Source organism: Camelina sativa, chromosome 9 (genome assembly GCF_030686135.1).
Source record: "Camelina sativa cultivar CO46 ecotype springtype chromosome 9, ASM3068613v1".
NCBI lineage: Eukaryota > Viridiplantae > Streptophyta > Magnoliopsida > Brassicales > Brassicaceae > Camelina > Camelina sativa.
Window position 1 is genome coordinate 19,534,708 of NC_141888.1, and position 17,466 is coordinate 19,552,173.

Genomic DNA, 17,466 nt, shown 5'->3' on the forward strand with positions numbered 1-17,466 from the left:
AAAATTACTACGGATTTTGCGACGAAACACATATCTGGGTTTATAATATTATTAATATTTTGCGACGGAAACAACGTCGCAAAAATCTAGCAAATCTGCGAGGGATTTACGTCGACATATTTTGCAAAAGAAATGCAAGGAATGTTGTTCATCGCAATTTGCGAATGTTTTGCGACGGACATATATTCGTTGCAAAATTTGCGAGGGAAGTGCTACGTGTATTAATTTGCGAGACACGATTAGCAAGGAATTGACGATCCTCGCAAATCCATCACTAATACCATTTTGCGAGGGATGAACGACAAATCTTGCCATCGCAAATCGCGTGTTTTCTTGTAGTGTATTATTAATTTCTTTTTTAATTGATTTATTTTTAAATTTTTTTTAGTATTTTCCTACAAATTGTGTAGTCTCTAATTGGTAGCACTTTGAAACACTTAGTGACAATGGAAAAATTTGCTACAACCAAATAGTTATTAACTTTTTTGGTCGCAAATTTGTAACTAATCTTTTCTTGCTACAAAAATCATGAGATAATTACAGAATTATTAGTAACTATATGACAAGTTTTTACTAGTGTTCCAAATTTTTGAATTTTACATAAAGATAAAAGGAAATAATATCTTTAAAAATTAGAACACAAAATTAATTGACCTTTTGATAAATTTTATATATATGATATTATTAAGTAAAAGGTTACTTATGTCTAACTCATGAGTGTTAATTAGTGGATTATAATGGGAAAAAATACATACTTTTTCAGGCTTTCAAAATATGCATATTTTAGTAGAGATAGTTAAATAATTGATCGTGGACTTATCAAATATCACTCATAACGTAGCATAAGGTTAAAAAATAAAGTCTTAAATTAAACAAAAAAAAAGTGATGGAAGCCACGGGGAAAATAAAAACTATTAATTTAGGTGTGAATCCAGACATAGACTAAAAAAAGCATACCAATCTCATGTAAATAGTCTATGTAGAAGCCACGGGGAAAATAAAAGAAACCAAAACCACAATCGTAGCACCTAGCTAGCTAGGTCCCAGGATCTTACTTAGCCATGAGCGTTAATACTAACCCAAATATAAAAATATAAAAAAGGACTATAGCAACCAGCACATCCGTCAGCAATTGGCTACGATGAGAGTGTTGGAGATTGAATCTTCTGATTAAATCCTACAACAAAAAAAGCTTCAAGTAAGGAGAAGAAGAAGAACAGAGTAAAGCAAAGAAAGAGAAGAACAAGAAGAAGTTGTCGTGCGAAGACCAAAGGAGGAAGAAGAGTCAACGACACAAAGAGAAAAAGAAACAAGTCAACAAGAGAGAAGTTGGGCTTGTGTTTTGTAATAAAGCTATTGGGCTGTAAGTGTATTAGGCCTACAAATGTTAGTGGGTTTGGTTGGTTAGCTATAGTAATTAGGTTAAGAATGAAACCTAAGTATAAAGGTGATGTAATGTTGTAAGATAACCTTATCCAAGATATTATCAATGTAGAAGGTTAAGCATAAACGCTTCTTGGATCCCTTTATTATTGATTCATTTGGGTGGTTATGGCCCAACTCTTCTTCTCTTTTCTCCTCCCACAAACCCCATTACTGTGAGACCCAAAACCAAATAAGCTAGTTGGTAACTAAAATTACAAAATTGACTCGGTCCCGGTTTAAACAAACCGAGATTTAAATTTACACGGAAGAGAAGGTCAACGTCGACAGCGCAGGATCCTTCCCTCGCAATGACGTGGGAAGAGATCTTGGATATACGTCCCATTCTACTAATTAACATACCTTTTCTCTCTACACCAACGAAAGTGAAACAAAGAGAGTGAAAGAGAGAAAGTGAGAGATCAAACCTTTGTGAGTAAAACAGAGGTCAAAGTAAGAATTCCAACATGGTATCAGAGCTGAAGATCCCTGGAGCCTGCAAGAAGAAGAAGGGGTTGAGGCTGAGAGGGAGAAAAGGCAGTCTAAGAAGAGACTGAAGAAGAAGGGAAAGTGAGGGGATGTGTTCGGACCTGAAGCTTGGTTAGAGAAGCCCAACGGATCCGAGAGTAAGGAGGAAGTGAGATGCGGCTAGAGAAGCTGCTCAATGGAATACTTGCAGCCAAGTGAGAGGCTGTGAGGGAGAAGAAGAAAATTGCTGTAAGAGGAAACGGCAAAAGAAAGAAGAGAAATATGGAGTCAGCCATCATGAAAGAAGACGGCAAAAATCAGGCCGTGAAAAAAAAAAAAAAAAAAAAAGGGAGAGACGCAGCTCAAAGGCTGTGAAGAGGAAAGAGAAAGAAAACAACCTGCTGTGAGACATCCATGGACCATCTTGGCTGCATCTTGCTGTGAGACAGGGGAAGTCTTGATGGAACAACCAAGCCATGTTCTGGTTGTTGGTGATGCGGGTTCAAAAAAAAAAAAAAAGCCACATGAAGTGGTGAAGAAGGAAGAGGCCTGCACAACAAGATGAGTGTAAGGCTGAGGAAGAAAAGAAAAAAAAAAGGAAGAGAGAAGAGCAAAGCTAAAACTATGTCGGAGAAGGAGAGAAGGAAAAGGATGTGGTGACAAGAGCACCATCAGCTACCACAAACACTTTCACACCGTACCTTCAAGAGCATCCAAGAAGGCGAGGAGGTCTCTGGAAGAAGCTGTGGAGATAGTGCGGATGTGAACACAGAGTTGTGGGGTGATTTCTTTTCTTGTTATGACATGGCGAAGTGAAGCTTGAAGATGCTTTGTGAAGTTGAGGATCCATGTGGTTCTCCAACTGAAACAAGAAGAGAAAAGAAGCCAAGGTTAGAGAAAAACCAAAGTGGAGGTGTAAGGAATCAAACAAAAAAAAAAAAGGTCGGACAAAGCCGAGATTGATGATTCAAGAATTCAAAGCTAAGGTTAGAGAAAAACCTAGGTGAAGAGAGGGAGCCTGCACAGAAAAGAGTGTAAGGCTGGAATAGAAGAGGTGTAATCCTCTTGGAGGATGTGTCAAAGAAGAGTGGGGCTGAAGCAGAGAAGAAGCTCAGTCACCAATGAAAGGAAGCTGCAGCCATGATAAGAAATTCTCATGAGGTTAGTGTGCATAAAACCATGGTTCAAAGATCAACAATACTCAAATTCAAAAGAGATGGATTGGGAAAGAAGGTTGAGGCTGAGAACAAACTCATGAAGCATCAAACCAAGAGGGAGAATCTGTGGCTGAGGTTGAAGATCAGAGAGGTATGCTCTAGTTTTGGACATATCGTATTTGATTAGTAAGGTTGTGTTGGAGATTCTGAAAAAACCAAATAGACCGAGGTTAGAGAATAGCTTTAGGTGATGGTGAAAAGAACCAAACAGACTAAAGTCAACCAAAGTGATGGTTTAGAGAATGGAAATGCACAACTTGGTGATCAAAGAAGACTCAAAGTAAAGAAAGGGAGATACCTAAGGTTAAGAGAAGGGCACAAGCTGTTGGAGAAGCAGAGATCAAAGCTAAAACAAAAACCAGAAACAAGATGCTCACCTAAGAGTGAAAGGGAGCAATAAACTGGTTAGGAAGGCAAAGAAAGATCAAGCTGAATCCAAACAGTGAATGAAGAAAGAAGCTCACCACAGAGGGAACTGAATAAGGATAAGAGAAGCTCACCGCAGAGGGAGCTTGAGCCGGTTGCACAAAGCGCCGCGCCGAAGAAGACGTGAACAAGAGTCACGCACATGTTGGTGATCGAAGAGGACACCAAACTGAACAAGAAAGCAGCTAACCGAAGAGGGAGCTGAAACTAGTAAAGAGCTTGAAGGAGCCTTGCAGGGACAGAGATTAAGCACAAGGCTGAAGTGTTACCTGCAAGGAAACAAATTGGTCAAGAAATTGATCAAAGAGAAACATGGAGAGAAAGCGAAGGAAAACTGTCAAAAGGTGACAAAGAAATTCGCAAAAGAAAAGCTGGATCAATGGAGATTCAGGTCAAGAGGGAGAAGAACTAGCTTGGTAATGAGCTCTGTCGACAATGTGAAAGAGAAACTATTAAAGATGGTGATGTCAGACAATAAACTGCAGCTAGAGAAGGAAGAGGTACAAAAGTACCTTGAGTCGTGGATTGAGTTGGTTGCAAAAGGCCTTAAGACTCGAACCAGAAGAGACACGGCAAGACTGGGGAGAGATTCCACTCCCAAGCACCTGCAAGCGAAAGCAGAAGAAGCTTGATTAAAGAAGAATCAAAGCAAGAGGGAGATGATGAAGAACTTCACAAAATCATATATATATATATATATATATATAAAAAAAAAAAAAAAAAAAAAAAAAGGAAAAAAGGGGGAGTGATGTGTGAAGGTTCAGAGCAAGAGGGAGAAAGAGAAAGCAAGCTTACAGTGAGCTATGCTTATGACGTGAATGAGATTCTGATAGAGGAGAGTCGAATTCAGCGAAGAAGAATAAGGAGCATGGGATTCAAAATCCCTAATTTGATTTTGGGATTTAATTGAAAGATTCAAGAGGGAGTGTTGGAGATTGAATCTTCTGATTAAATCCTACAACAAAGAAAGCTTCAAGTGAGGAGAAGAAGAAGAACAGAGTAAAGCAAAGAAAGAGAAGAACAAGAAGAAGTTGTCGTGCGAAGACCAAAGGAGGAAGAAGAGTCAACGACACAAAGAGAAAAAAAAACAAGTCAACAAGAGAGAAGTTGGGCTTGTGTTTTGTAATAAAGCTATTGGGCTGTAAGTGTATTACGCCTACAAATGTTAGTGGGTTTGGTTGGTTAGCTATAGTAATTAGGTTAAGAATGAAACCTAAGTATAAAAGTGATGTAATGTTGTAAGATAACCTTATCCAAGATATTATCGATGTAGAAGGTTAAGCATAAACGCTTCTTGGATCCTTTCTCTCTACACCAACGAAAGTGAAACAAAGAGAGTGAAAGAGAGAAAGTGAGAGATCAAACCTTTGTGAGTAAAACAGAGGTCAAAGTAAGAATTCCAACAGAGAGCAACCTCCAGACTTCCATTCAGATCCACATTTGTAGCAAAACCTATAGCCACACCTAAACACATCAACCATGAACATAAGTACATAACATTACATGACAGAAGCCGAAAACATAATCAAATGGTCGGAAGAGGATTTGACACATAATAATAAGTAATAATTAAAAATAGAATGTGATTAGAGATGATACCTGCAAGTTACAACGGTGCGTTCTTGCGATAGTTTGATCATATGTTGGCAACTTCTACATTGACGCGACACTGTTGTACTAGGCTTTCGACCCAACGACCTTTTTTTGTACTCATCGCACGACAACTTACTATGCCACAGAACTTTGCAGTTAATGCAAAAGGGTTCACGGCATTCATAGCAGCATCTCCTAACTCCATCTTCACTAGATTCAGTGAGCTCGGTCTTGGACATCACAGCCCAGCAGCTTGTATTTGGGCAATGGAATCTGTCACATACAGGAATTGATTCTTCTTTAAACCTTTGTTCCCACAGCACTCTTAGTTTAGGTGTCAAAAGATGAGCACAACTTTTGGGATCCAGGCTTGATGTGCAGCCAACATGAGGACATCTTGGTACACCTCCCTGGTTTAGCCTCAGTTCTATATGTTGTTTCATGTACTCCACACAGAACTTATGAAGGCACGAATCAACGCAAAACATCTTCTCAGCTCCAGGAGCAAGGGGCGTAGTAGGTACTACGCTCACGTCAGAAACTATTGCTTCCTTTGCGAGATCAAAGACAAATTTAGTTTGACTATCAGTCACAAGAAGAGGGATGCTCGTTAGAAATCCTTGTCTGATACGTTGCACATCCTCCATCAACGAGGCGATTTTCTCATTCTTAGGCGCGGATCTCCCCATAACCTAATCATATTAAAAGGGCAATCATCAATTAGGATATTGAAACAAACAAATACACATCATGATGAGAATCTTAACAGCCAAGAAAACTTACAAATTCGAAAATCTCAGGATCATCAAAGCAGATTGAGATATGATTGATCCCCAAATTTAGGGCTTTGGTTAGTCCTAGCTTCAATGCCATAATGTCAGCCTCCCAAATTGAAAGGACGGTCTCATCAAGTGGCCCTTCATCTGAAACAAGAGATTATCACGATCGTCTTCTCTGCAAATTGCAACCCCAAATCCGGCCCGAAACCCCGTTGATCTCTGCCCCTTTCTCAAACCCTTGAAGTAAAGGGTGTACGAGTCACAACTTAAATCCCCCGGTGAGGGTTTTGGGCCATCTTCTCGTTCTTTCTTCATGTATTTCTTCTGCATATTCTTTCAGTTTTTTTTTTTTTCCTTGAGGCCTTCCTAAACGCGGCACAATAGAATAAAGCCCAATTCTATTTGTTTGAGTTATTTAGATTTGTACAATTCTATTTTTGTTAAGTTCGCGTATTTAAAAAAAAAAACATTTTTATGTAAGTTAGCTGCTATAGATTCTATTCTGATAAGAGTTGGTTGGGTACTAAAAATTGGTCTTCTAAGAAATGGTTAAGTCGATTGTCTAAACCCCGTTTAAGTTGTTAGTCGCTTTAGACAAACCCCGTTTAATAATAACTAGGAAAACATCCAGGCTACGCTCTGTGCCTCTGTTTATGTGATTACTAAGTGTTAAAAAAAATTAACTTTTATTATTAGGTCATCATGGTAGTGGATGTGATTGTAAGTATAACATATTAAAATACTATTTCAGATATTTTGAGGTATTTATTTATATTTAAATTTTGTATAAATCATATATTAATATGCAGTAATCTTCTACCATATTTAAACTTTTAATATGTTTTTCTTAAAATTTAAACTTGTAGCACTATATTTTATATAGAGAAATACCTTAAAATAGCACTAAAACTAGTTTTATGGACAATTATAGCACACACTCAATAAATTTCCAAAAATAGCACTATTTAACACATTACAATATTTAAAACTAATTTTTAGATTTTTTTTTAGGTTTGGATTCTTAATTTGACATTTAGGGTAGTTTTGGAGAAGGGGGGGGGGGGGAGGGTGTAGGATTTAGTATTTTGAGTTTAGAATTTAATTTTGAAAGATTAATTTTGAAATATAGTGCTATTTTTGAAATTTTAGAGATTTTGTGCTAAATTTAGAAAAAAAATTACTTATTTTAGTGCTATTTTTGAGAATCTCCCATTTATATATTACACCCTTAATTTTACTTTCAAAATCTTATTAAAAATATATTAAATAAATTTTATTAACAATTATTTCTCCAATCCGCATTTAAGAATTATTTTAAAAAGAAGAAGAAGCACTTAAATAGTTATAAGTTTATCTGTAACGGTAAAAGAAGAAGAAACTGAAGATGCATTTTAAGTCAAACCGTAAAACTTGTATTTCAAAAAAAAATGAAATCTGTGTATTATATACGTTACTACTTACTAAATCACTCACCAATAAGTTACCAAACATCATGAGTGCTAAGGAGTGATTTATAACGAAAAAATAAAATTAAAACATACTTTATTTATGTTTTTGGCTTCCAAAATCACTACAAGAAAATTACTAGAAGACGTCGGTTTCTTAACATCGGTTCTCAAACCGACGTAAAAACCAAATAAAGGAAGGAATTTAACGTCGTTTAATAAACTGACGTAAGTTTTAAGTTTAACTAATCAATAATAATATTAATAAAATTACGATAGAGTGTTTATCTTCTTCTTCCTTACAAAATCAAAATCGGAGATCTCTTTTCATAATCTGAAAATCGGAGAACGTTTAATTTTTTCTTAGCTTGCTCTTCGATTGCGATGAAATTGATCATCATCCCTATCACGAGGTTTAAGATCCAACATCGAAGGAACAAATCTCACTCGAATTCGAGGTTTTCGTTCTCTATCTCCGACGGCTTTTTTTTATAGCTTGTGATCGATGATTTGTATTCTTTTGGTACATTTTTTTTTGAATTTTGTTTTGTTTCTGAATAAGTAGTTCAATTCTAACAGTGCTTTTAGGTTTCGTTTCAGGATTTGATGGATTCGTGAAACATTTGGGGCTAGGGTTCTTCAGCGGTGAATCCCAAATTTTTGAATTCATAACATGAGTAAGTCTTTTGATTTGAAACAGAGCATTCGATTCAACATTTACTGATTTATATTTCCAATTTCAATGTAGAAAGATGAATAATGCATAGTTGTTTTCGATTTGATTCCTATATGTTGTCGTGTTTTACTCAAACTGTTGACATAGCTATGAATAATGGATATTATGGCTTTTTGCAAGTACAAGTTACTAAATACTTGGTATTGATTGTCAAAGTTCTTTGCAATTTTTTAATATGTGTTTCTAAGTGAGTGTGGAAAATCATATATAACAACACAACTCTGTTAGAATGAGGAGAGTCAGAGACATAGAACAAGTTTGTTGATCTGTCTATTGCATTACGAGGGAGATCTAATGGAAGCTAGTCTCCAATAAAGCAAGAATTTGTAAGGTTAGTCGTCTGTTCCTTTTATATGTTGTATTATGAGTTTGAGGTTTAGTTTTAAAGTTTCGGATGTGTTCATTGTTTTGCAAACCTTAGTAAAGGTTTTCCACTTACATTATGTGTTTCTTTAACACTCTATACTTTATTCCTTTTATTTTTTTCCAGATTTCTCTCAGTCCAAAGAAAAGTTTGAAACTTGAAAGTGTTGTTCCAAGTAAGGCTCATTTTCTTATCGAGTATGATGTAAGAACGGGAGCTGAATTACCGGCTGTAGCAGTAGCTGAAGTACTACATGACAGACTTCTTGATGTACAACCTGAAGAACTTCCCGATAAACTGCCTGAAGTACTTTTTGGAGAGAACCAGCTTGTACCAGTTGAGGAGAACTATGATATCCTTCCGATATGTGCAAGAATCAGAAACAAACATACTTTGGAGCTGACCACTGGAACTAGAAGTGATGCGGACCTTCAACGGGCTGAAAGATCATATCTTTGGAATGGGACCGTTGCACTCTTTTTCCCTTATCTAGGGTTTGTCCCAATGGGTTTACCTAGAAAGGTTTTTAATGAGGCAACATCCTTCCACATACCTTCCTACATATATTCTATGGAAGATGATCAAAGAAAGCCACCCTTGTTTCGAGCTAGTTCAAGACATGGTTCAGAGAGCCTTTCTGCAAGTCAATCATCACTCAAAATGGATCTTTCCATAAATGGCTCAAACCAACGCATCCCTTGGCGTCCTGAAGAGCTTCTATATCATTTGGAGACTTCACCACACATCTTAGGATGCACCCCACCTCACTTGACAAAGCCAAAGTGCAACTTTCCTTATTTGGATCTGTTTGTCTTTATGACACAGCGGCCTTTTCCTTATTCAGTGTTGCGCCTTTGTGAGACTTTCAAGACCATCCAGAAGCTTCCTAGAATGTATCTAGACTTCCCAAGAAGCCACAACTTCGGCCCCAATTTATCAAGACTCAAGGTGCATCACAACTTTCCAGATTTGGCCGATATTCTCATTCAATTTTCAACGACCATAATTATCATTAATTGTGGAGATTTCTTTCTTTATTTCAGCATATAGATGTTGTAATTGAGCCTCTATATAAGCTCTATCACGTTTTACCTTTGAAGACACGTTTTTGCATAATAAGAAATTTCAGTTTGCTTCAACACTTTGTGTCTTGAATCAAATCCTTGTTCCTGCGAGTTCTAGGTAGTTTGTGGAATCAAACAACTTAGGTTTCTTGTAGAGTCTCTGATCCTCGCGAGGAATAGCCCTTGGATCATATTCTCTAGCCCTTGGTGTTGTGGAATCAGCATCAACCCGGTTACTCTCCATCATATCGCTTCCGCCCAAGCTTCTAAGTCTTTGAGTCCGTGAGTCTTGTCTTGGTGGATTCCGAGACTGGTATCATTGGTATCAGAGCTTAAACGCTCCTATCTTACCAGGTTATTTTGTTCCTTGTTTTGTTTTTTGTTTTTATTCAGTTTTAAAATTTCATACAAAAAACCATAAAAAGTCTATATTCGTTTGTTATTTTGCTTGAATTTTATAAAATTTTTAAAATAAAAAAAAAAGAAACTCGTAAAAATTATTTTCTTTCTGTTTTAGCTTATTTAAAGTCTTAAAAACCCATAAAAATTTTTGTTGTTAATTTTAAAATTCGTTTGCTATTTCTGATTTGAATTCTGTTCCGATCTGTCTCAGTTTTTTGTTGTTTGGCTTAGTTCAGATATCTATTGATCTCTCTTGTTTATCTTTGAATTTTGCAAGGAACTATGGGTGACGAAAATCCTATCACACTAGAGACCATCATGACTACACTCACTACCATGAACGTCAACATGACAACCATGTCAACACGGCTCACCCAACTGGAGCAAATGAATCAGAATGCACCACCACTCGTCCAAGGAAGGAACCTGCAGCTTGAAGCTCAAGGAGGCAACTATGATCCTCATCAAGAAGAGGAACCACCAGACTTACAACCTCAACAGCAGCACGTGGCCTTTGATCAACCCAATCGAAGAGCTCAAGGAGACCGAAACCGTGTTCGTGAAGATGAGAGAAACCTACCACCTGAAGTGAAGCTCACTGCACCTACCTTTGCGGGAAAAATTGATCCTTCAGCTTACTTGGAATGGGAAAAGAGGATGGAGCACCTCTTTGAGTATTATCACTACACAGAGCCAAAGAAGATAGCCCTAGCTGTTGCAAGTCTCACGGATCATGCACTAGCTTGGTGGGACAGAGAAGTAGCTGAGAAGAGGAGGCTTAGATACCAACAAATCACACGCTGGCGTGACATGAAGTTTGAGCTTCGCAAAAGGTATGTACCACCTCATTATTACCGTGATTTACTAAAACAATTTCGTGCTTTGTTTCAGGGATCTAGGAGTGTAGAAGAGTATTATGAGGAATTTGAACTCATAAGAAGCCGTCTCGAGCTTGAGGAGACCGAGGAGTCTCTCATGTCCCAGTTTGTAGATGGCCTCCAAGATCGTATACAACGCAAAGTGGAGACGCAGCCCTACCACTCCCTACAAGAAGTTCTACACCTCGCCATGCAACGTGAGCAACAAATAAAAAAAAAGACAAATCCCCGGACTAAAGCCAAAGACACCTCGTGGAGCCAGCCACAACCCACAACGGTTCAAGCACCACCACCGCAAACTATAGACAAAGGAAAATCCATTGTTGTTGATTCTCGTTTCAAATCAAATGTTCACCGTGCCGAGCAAGGTAAGTCCTCTAACCCTCAAAGATCACATGAAATAACTTGTTATAAATGCCAAGGCAGGGGACATGTGGCGAAAGAGTGCCCCAACAAGCGAGTCATGGTGATCACCACCGACGGTTATGACTCACAAGATGAAGTCGATCCAGTGCAAGCCGATGCAACCACCATCTATGCCGATGAAGGCGAGCTGCTAGTCATACAAAGAGTACTCTCAGCCCAACAAACAACGAATGAGCCTGAACAAAGAGAAAACTTGTTTCATTCTCGTTGCACCATCAAGGATAAGGTATGTCACTTAATTGTGGATAGTGGTTCCTGCACTAATATTGCTAGTGTTACTCTTATTGAGAAGCTAGGACTCAACACCACTAATCACCCGAGGCCGTATAAGCTCAAATGGCTTAATGACAAAGAGGAGATAAAGGTGTCAAAACAAGTGGAAGTGCCATTCTCTATCGGAAAATACCAAGATCAAGTCTTGTGTGATGTTGCACCCATGCAAGCTGGGCATGTTCTACTTGGTAGACCTTGGCAATATGATCGTGATGTCCAACATAACGGGCGTACCAATCACTATTCGTTTAGCCTCAACAACAGCAAGTTTACTCTTGCTCCATTAGACCAAAAAGAAGTTCGTGCAATGCAAGCAAAATCAAAGGTATGTGCTAATACACGGTTTAGTTGCTATGTTGATAAGTCCTATTTTCCTCCAATCACGGATATGACGCACTTGTCTTTGCCAAAAGACCCACTTTCAGATTTTGGAGCTAAAAAGGAGCAACTTATAACACCCCATGGTGTATCTATCACGGTGAACCACACGCCTACACTAGAGTTGAATGCCGCAAAAGGAGTCTACCACTCAATGCTGCTCCAAGATGAACCACCTGATGCACCAATCCGCCATCAAGCAAAGCAATACCAAGGTAAGACTTTAGAGTCCCAAAACCGCATGAAAGCTAACTTGCTTTCTCTTGATGCAGATAAAATAGTTTCGAGGTCGAAACTCATTCAAGGGGGAGGGGATGATGTAAGAACGGGAGCTGAATTACCGGCTGTAGCAGTAGCTGAAGTACTACATGACAGACTTCTTGATGTACAACCTGAAGAACTTCCCGATAAACTGCCTGAAGTACTTTTTGGAGAGAACCAGCTTGTACCAGTTGAGGAGAACTATGATATCCTTCCGATATGTGCAAGAATCAGAAACAAACATACTTTGGAGCTGACCACTGGAACTAGAAGTGATGCGGACCTTCAACGGGCTGAAAGAGCATATCTTTGGAATGGGACCGTTGCACTCTTTTTCCCTTATCTAGGGTTTGTCCCAATGGGTTTACCTAGAAAGGTTTTTAATGAGGCAACATCCTTCCACATACCTTCCTACATATATTCTATGGAAGATGATCAAAGAAAGCCACCCTTGTTTCGAGCTAGTTCAAGACATGGTTCAGAGAGCCTTTCTGCAAGTCAATCATCACTCAAAATGGATCTTTCCATAAATGGCTCAAACCAACGCATCCCTTGGCGTCCTGAAGAGCTTCTATATCATTTGGAGACTTCACCACACATCTTAGGATGCACCCCACCTCACTTGACAAAGCCAAAGTGCAACTTTCCTTATTTGGATCTGTTTGTCTTTATGACACAGCGGCCTTTTCCTTATTCAGTGTTGCGCCTTTGTGAGACTTTCAAGACCATCCAGAAGCTTCCTAGAATGTATCTAGACGTCCCAAGAAGCCACAACTTCGGCCCCAAGTTATCAAGACTCAAGGTGCATCACAACTTTCCAGATTTGGCCGATATTCTCATTCAATTTTCAACGACCATAATTATCATTAATTGTGGAGATTTCTTTCTTTATTTCAGCATATAGATGTTGTAATTGAGCCTCTATATAAGCTCTATCACGTTTTACCTTTGAAGACACGTTTTTGCATAATAAGAAATTTCAGTTTGCTTCAACACTTTGTGTCTTGAATCAAATCCTTGTTCCTGCGAGTTCTAGGTAGTTTGTGGAATCAAACAACTTAGGTTTCGTGTAGAGTCTCTGATCCTCGCGAGGAATAGCCCTTGGATCATATTCTCTAGCCCTTGGTGTTGTGGAATCAGCATCAACCCGGTTACTCTCCATCATATCGCTTCCGCCCAAGCTTCTAAGTCTTTGAGTCCGTGAGTCTTGTCTTGGTGGATTCCGAGACTGGTATCAGAGTATCTCCAGTGCTTATTCTAGAAATATGTAAACAACTCTCTCCATTCTCAAACTTTAAAAATGATTCTTCTGATGGTCTATTTTTCAGCCTCCTTGTGACAATCCTAATGGATACGAGCTTGCCTCAGAACGTTCGACCCCTATCCATAGTTCCATAAGGTAAAGTGTTTCATTCATTCATTCATTAATTTCTCCCATTTAGCTCGAGTACACTGGTAATTTGTTAGCACTGTTAAGTAATCTTTGTGTTTGTCTTTCTTGGGATTGCTATAGAACTTAGACCCTGCATTCTGTCGCCAGTTTTGCAAGTATTCTTGCATTTATGATTTCGTTGTCTAGAGCCTTTTCATCCATCGTGTTTGAACTTTCTTTTATTAAATCATGAGAGAGAAAACTGAGAAAGAAAGAGGTTGATGATGTTGGATATACAGGATGCAGGTAGAAAGCATTATGTTGAATTTCTAATGTGATCAGCTGATGTGGAGTTTCTAATCCGATTACAGTCGTATCATATCAATGTCCTCGGGTCCCAATGACAAGTGAAGGCACCAGAGAATGTGGAAAGCTGCAAAGAAATGGGGAGAAACAATAGAGAAAACATTGATAACATATTAATATGCATATTTTAGTAGAGATAGTTAAATAATTGATGATGGGCTTATTCAGATACAGGAGATTCTCAAAAATAGCAGTAAAATAAGTTTTTCTTCAAAACTTAGCATAATATCTCTAAAATTCCAAAAATAGCACAATGTTTCAAAATTAATCTTTCAAAATAAAATTCTAAATCCAAAATACTAATCCCTACGCTCCAAACTATACCCTAAATGTGAAATTGAAAACCTAAACCTAATAAAAAAAATTTTAAAAATTAATTTTAGATATTTTAATGTGTTAATAAATGCTATTTTTTAAAATTTATGGAGTATATGCTATTGTTATCTATAAAACTTTTTTAGTGCTATTTTAAGATATTTCTGTATCAAATATCACTGATAATGTAACATACTATCAAACCCAGAATTTTAGCTAAACTGTAAGAAAAAGAACGGCGATGTGAATGTCGCTTCTTCTTCCAATCATCGATGTCGTTTCTTCTTCGAATAACAATTAATTCGTTGGGTTGGTTTCTTCTTCACAAGTGATGCTACATGTTCTTCTTCCTAGAAACTATGCTTCTTCTTACTTATTTACTTGGCTTTACCAGTTCTAACTATTTTTGTTTGAGTTTGGAATTAGTTTGAGAACTTTACCAGTACCAGAATCAATGCTACAACAAACCCAGATACTGTCCCTAGTTTTTGATTGATTCGTTTCCCATTTATACTAAATTTATTTATCGATTTTCATCTTTCTTTTGTTTTCTTGTTTTTTTTTTTTGTGGAAAAACTAGGAGAAAACCTCCCAGCTGTTTATTAATTAAAGAATAAAAATTACAAAACAACATTATGAGGACACGCAGGTCCCGTTAACCTCCCACTAGGTATCTTTCTTTTGTTTTACAGAGAGATATTTAGATATCTAACCAATGGAGCCTAAAAATTAAGTGAGTTTCTCAAATTAATTTGAAACTATACATAGTATTATTTTATCATCAGATACCTAGTGGATATGAGACTATTGGAGGTGCTTTTAGAGGAGCTACATCAGATAAAGACTTATTGAGTTTCTAAAATATTATATTTTATTAAAATTTTAAATTAAAAAATTATAGAAGGGAAAAATATAATATGCTAAAAGTGAGAAGAGAAACGCATCTTAATCTCTCTCATGCATTTTTATTATATTTGATTTTTTTTGTTTTTTTTTGTGAGAACTTGAGATGCTCTTAGGGCACATCCATCAGACATCTTTTAGAATTTCTTTAGATTTAAAGCAGAATTTAGAAAAAAAATAAACATAAAAGTTCATTGTGTTAACAGGAAAGAACTCGTGTCTCAAATATCTCTGCCGACTGTCACAATTTTGTTTTTTGATTTTTTGATTGTTTCCTTCCTTCTCTTTGCAAACGCTCATAGAAGACACTCATGCGAAGGATGACTAATGGAGAGAAAACTAATAAAAAGCCAATGAAAATGTTTACATTAAGCTAATATTAATTTTAATATTAATTAAAGTTTAAAACATTTATTACAGTATTACCGATAAGAATGGTCTTAGGCCCTAGCTACGTGCCAAGATTATGATCACCTACTTGGCGTGTGCTTAAAAATTGCTAAACATAAAAAAGAATAAAAAAGAAGACTAAAGCAAACACCACCATCATCAGAAATTGGCGATGATGAAAGCAACCTCCAAACTTCCATTGAGATCCACATTTGTAACAAAACCTATAGCCACACCTACACATATCAACCATGAAACATTACATTAGTTGAAAACATAATCAAATCTCCAAAGAGAATTTGAATCACAATAATAACTAAATAATGTGATTATAAATGATATATATATATATACCTGCAAGTTACAGTGATGCGTCCGTCAAATAATTTGTTCATGTGTTGGCAACTTCTACATTGACGCCACAATGTTGTACTAGGCTTTCCACCAGACCTCTTGTACTCCGCGCACGACAAGTTACTATGCCACATAACTTTGCAGTTAATGCAAAAGGGTTTGCGGCATTTATAGCAGCTTCTCCTAACTCCATCTTCACTAGATTCAAGGAGCTCGGTCTTGGACATCAAACCCCAGCAACTTGGATTAGGGCAATGGAATCTGTCACATACAGGGATTGAGTCCTCATTGACCCTTTGTTCCCACATCTCTTTTAGTTTAGGTGTCAAAAGATGGGCACAACTTCGAAGAGTCAGGTTTGATTTGCAGCCAGGATGAGGACACCTAGGTAGATCTCCCTGGTTTAGCGCCAGTTCTATTTGTTCTTTCATGTACTCCACACTGAACCGATGAGAGCAAGCAACGGAAAACATATTACCAGCTCTACCAAAAAGAGGCTTTGGTAGTGTTTCCATTGCGAGATCAAAGACAAACTTAGTCCGAGTTCTAGTCACAAGAACAGGGATGCTCGTTGTAAATTTTTGTCTGATGCTTTGCACATCATCCATTAATAAGGCGATTTTCTCACTCGTAGGAGCCAATCTCCCCATGACCTAATTCATTAAAGGGAAAAAAAACATCAATTAAGATATTGAGAAACAAAATACACATTACGTGAACCCTAAAAGCAAACAAAACTTACCGATTCGAAAATATCATGGTGATCGCAGTAAAATGAGATATGATTGATCCCCAAACTTAGGGCTTTGTTTAGTCCTAGCTTCAATGCCATAAACTCAACCTCCCAAATTGAAACGTCTGAGTCATCAAGTAGGCCGCTCATCTGAAACAAGATATTATCATCGTCTTCTCTGCTAATTGCAACCCCAAATCCAGCCAATGTTAAACCCGTTGGTATCTGCCACTGCCAGTTTCTCAAACCCTTGAAGTAAAGGATGTACGAGTCAGAACTTAGATCTCCCGGTGAGGGTTTTCCAATGGTGGGTTTTGGGGCATCTTCTCGTACAAGATCGCCTTCTTTCTTCATGTTTTTCTTGTGCATACTTTCAGATTTTATTTCTTTTTTTTTTTTACGTTTGAGGGTTAAGGTTTCAGATTTATATATAGAGCAGAGCCGGCTTCAACTAAACGCAGAAGAAAATTAGCTTTTAAGAATAGGTCATATATAAAACCTAATCTTATTTTTTTCTTTAAACGAGGAAAAAAAAACTAATCATTCACGAAATTCAAAGGAAGGAAAAATTCTTCACCAATATTTTTTAAAATTAATATAAGCTAATTTAGGGATATTGTTGAAAACAGAAAAGCAAACATGTCGGGCAACTGGGCAAGTAATGCTTCACATTTCTCAAGCTGCATCCAAGATTTTCCTGTTTAAGTTAATTTGTTTGGGTTAGTTCGATGAACCTTTGTTAAGTTGGCGAATGTTTTGTTAAATTTTTTATAAATTTTGTTTTGGTGAATTCTTCTAATTTCCAACTCTATATATATTTAAATTTTATTAGTTTTACCTTAGTATACATGATTGTAAACATTACATTATCTCTTCGCGCAATTTTTAACCTGAATATTCA

At 37.2% G+C, this 17,466-nt stretch overlaps 2 protein-coding genes across 8 annotated transcripts; both read right to left on the reverse strand.

Moving 5' to 3' along the window:
* Nucleotides 1-900: 900 nt before the first annotated feature.
* On the reverse strand, nucleotides 901-6,222 carry LOC104715289 (E3 ubiquitin-protein ligase RSL1-like). 7 transcript variants are annotated; one of them, XM_087467467.1, is made up of 14 exons: nucleotides 5,910-6,222; nucleotides 5,133-5,818; nucleotides 4,899-4,997; nucleotides 4,329-4,488; nucleotides 4,046-4,138; nucleotides 3,608-3,959; nucleotides 3,406-3,484; nucleotides 3,143-3,253; nucleotides 2,890-3,022; nucleotides 2,592-2,752; nucleotides 2,289-2,439; nucleotides 2,013-2,137; nucleotides 1,851-1,918; nucleotides 901-1,177 (listed from the first exon to the last, which is right to left on the reverse strand). In XM_087467467.1, the coding sequence occupies exons 1-3, from the start codon at nucleotides 5,997-5,999 to the stop codon at nucleotides 4,919-4,921; spliced, it is 855 nt and encodes a 284-aa protein (XP_087323593.1). In that variant the 5' UTR covers nucleotides 6,000-6,222; the 3' UTR covers nucleotides 901-1,177; nucleotides 1,851-1,918; nucleotides 2,013-2,137; nucleotides 2,289-2,439; nucleotides 2,592-2,752; nucleotides 2,890-3,022; nucleotides 3,143-3,253; nucleotides 3,406-3,484; nucleotides 3,608-3,959; nucleotides 4,046-4,138; nucleotides 4,329-4,488; nucleotides 4,899-4,918. The 7 variants fall into 7 exon arrangements, with proteins under 7 accessions (XP_087323593.1, XP_087323596.1, XP_087323598.1 ...); XM_087467470.1 differs by having other exon boundaries at nucleotides 3,572-3,802; nucleotides 5,910-6,199; XM_087467472.1 differs by having other exon boundaries at nucleotides 2,013-2,113; nucleotides 3,572-3,959; nucleotides 5,910-6,199.
* A 9,228-nt stretch (nucleotides 6,223-15,450) lies between these two features.
* On the reverse strand, nucleotides 15,451-17,002 carry LOC104711006 (E3 ubiquitin-protein ligase RSL1-like). The gene is made up of 3 exons (XM_010427674.2): nucleotides 16,575-17,002; nucleotides 15,833-16,485; nucleotides 15,451-15,714 (listed from the first exon to the last, which is right to left on the reverse strand). Exons 1-3 carry the CDS (start codon nucleotides 16,932-16,934, stop codon nucleotides 15,588-15,590), a joined length of 1,140 nt encoding a protein of 379 aa, XP_010425976.2. The 5' UTR covers nucleotides 16,935-17,002; the 3' UTR covers nucleotides 15,451-15,587.
* Nucleotides 17,003-17,466: the final 464 nt, after the last annotated feature.